Source organism: Condylura cristata, unplaced genomic scaffold (assembly GCF_000260355.1).
Source record: "Condylura cristata isolate star-nosed mole 26May11 unplaced genomic scaffold, ConCri1.0 scaffold00017, whole genome shotgun sequence".
Classification (NCBI taxonomy): Eukaryota; Metazoa; Chordata; class Mammalia; order Eulipotyphla; family Talpidae; genus Condylura; species Condylura cristata.
Window position 1 is genome coordinate 31,696,399 of NW_004567118.1, and position 1,227 is coordinate 31,697,625.

The following is a 1,227-nucleotide window of genomic DNA, read 5'->3' on the forward strand; positions in this document are numbered from 1 at the left end:
ATGCCAGAAAGAGCTGTGTAGATCTGTTGAAGGAGTTGGAACATTTCAGTATTGTCTAAAAGAGAATGGGGAAGAAAGTATTTAGATTGTGAGAGTGTGTGACAGGAATTGAGTCACATGTGGAGTTTTCAGGAGTCCTGTAAGGACGACCCTCGGCGCGGGCCCAGTGGCCCCGGGGCTGCCGCCTGCCGCGGCGCTGCTGGAGCCGGCCCGGCTGCGAGAGGCGGCGGCTGCGCTGCGACCCGTGCCGCCTTGCGAGTCCCTGGTGTCTAGGCACCACGGCGCGCTGTTGCGCTGGCTGGAGGAGCGACTGGGCCGCGGCGAAGAGTTCGTCACCCTGGAGCAGTTCCGGGAGCTGCTGGAGGCTCGTGGCGCTGGCTGCTCCGGCGAGCAGTTCGAGGAGGTCAGGGTCGCCGGGCGTCAGCGGGGCTGGGTTAGGGCGGTCGCCCCCAAGGGCGTGAGGAGGTGGGCGGCGGTTTGGGGGAGGCGGGGCGGGAACTGATGGGGTCCGCAGGTTTGGAGAGTGGGAGCGTGTGAGCTCCGGGTCCCACGCGGGGCGTTTCCAGCCAGTTCACTCCTGGAGATGGCTACGAATCTTTATAACCTTTATTAGCGGGTGGGAAGACTAGACTAGGCCGCCCTTGCTCTGAAGAACTGGCATGTCGTGCCATAGGACTTTTGTGCAGTTGCCTGACGCTGGATCGAAAAGGGAAAGGAGGTGTAGGGATCGAGGGAGTGGTAGTGAAAACCTTTCTGTTTTATTGGCCAGTGGGTTTTTGCAAAGCAGCTTTTGAATCTAGTGTAGGTGCCTGAGTGTGGCATGAGGACAGATGTGGGAAGAGAATAACATTCTGGGAAAATTAGCGTTGTAAATGTCATTTTCATCAGGCAAAAACTAGGCTTTCAAGAAAAAATTTTTTTTAAATCTTTGAAAACCATATTTTATATTCATTTAAATCCCTGTAAAATCTAAAACTGATAGGCAAATGCCAGGCTGCCTTGAGAATATTTGTAATTGTACATAGTTCGGGGCAAATTTAATTACCAATATCATTTTTACTGAATCATTAACAAATTGTGTAGCAACAAGATAATTTCGTTGGAAGGGCTTCAGTAGTTACCTATACTAAGCACTTTATTGTAGAGATAAGCCAAGGGCTGATCCAGGGTCAGCCTTGGAATCATTGGCAAAATTAAAACTATCACTGAGATATGGTTTTTTTTTTT

At 51.3% G+C, this 1,227-nt stretch overlaps 1 protein-coding gene across 1 annotated transcript in view; it reads left to right on the top strand.

The window, feature by feature from the left end:
* Nucleotides 1–1,227, top strand: part of ZZEF1 (zinc finger, ZZ-type with EF-hand domain 1) — a 100,396-nt gene that overhangs the window by 544 nt on the left and 98,625 nt on the right. Inside the window, exon 2 of the mRNA XM_012726093.1 lies at nucleotides 133–403. Coding sequence (XP_012581547.1) covers nucleotides 133–403 — 271 coding nt within the window. The remainder of the gene's footprint in view (nucleotides 1–132; nucleotides 404–1,227) is intronic.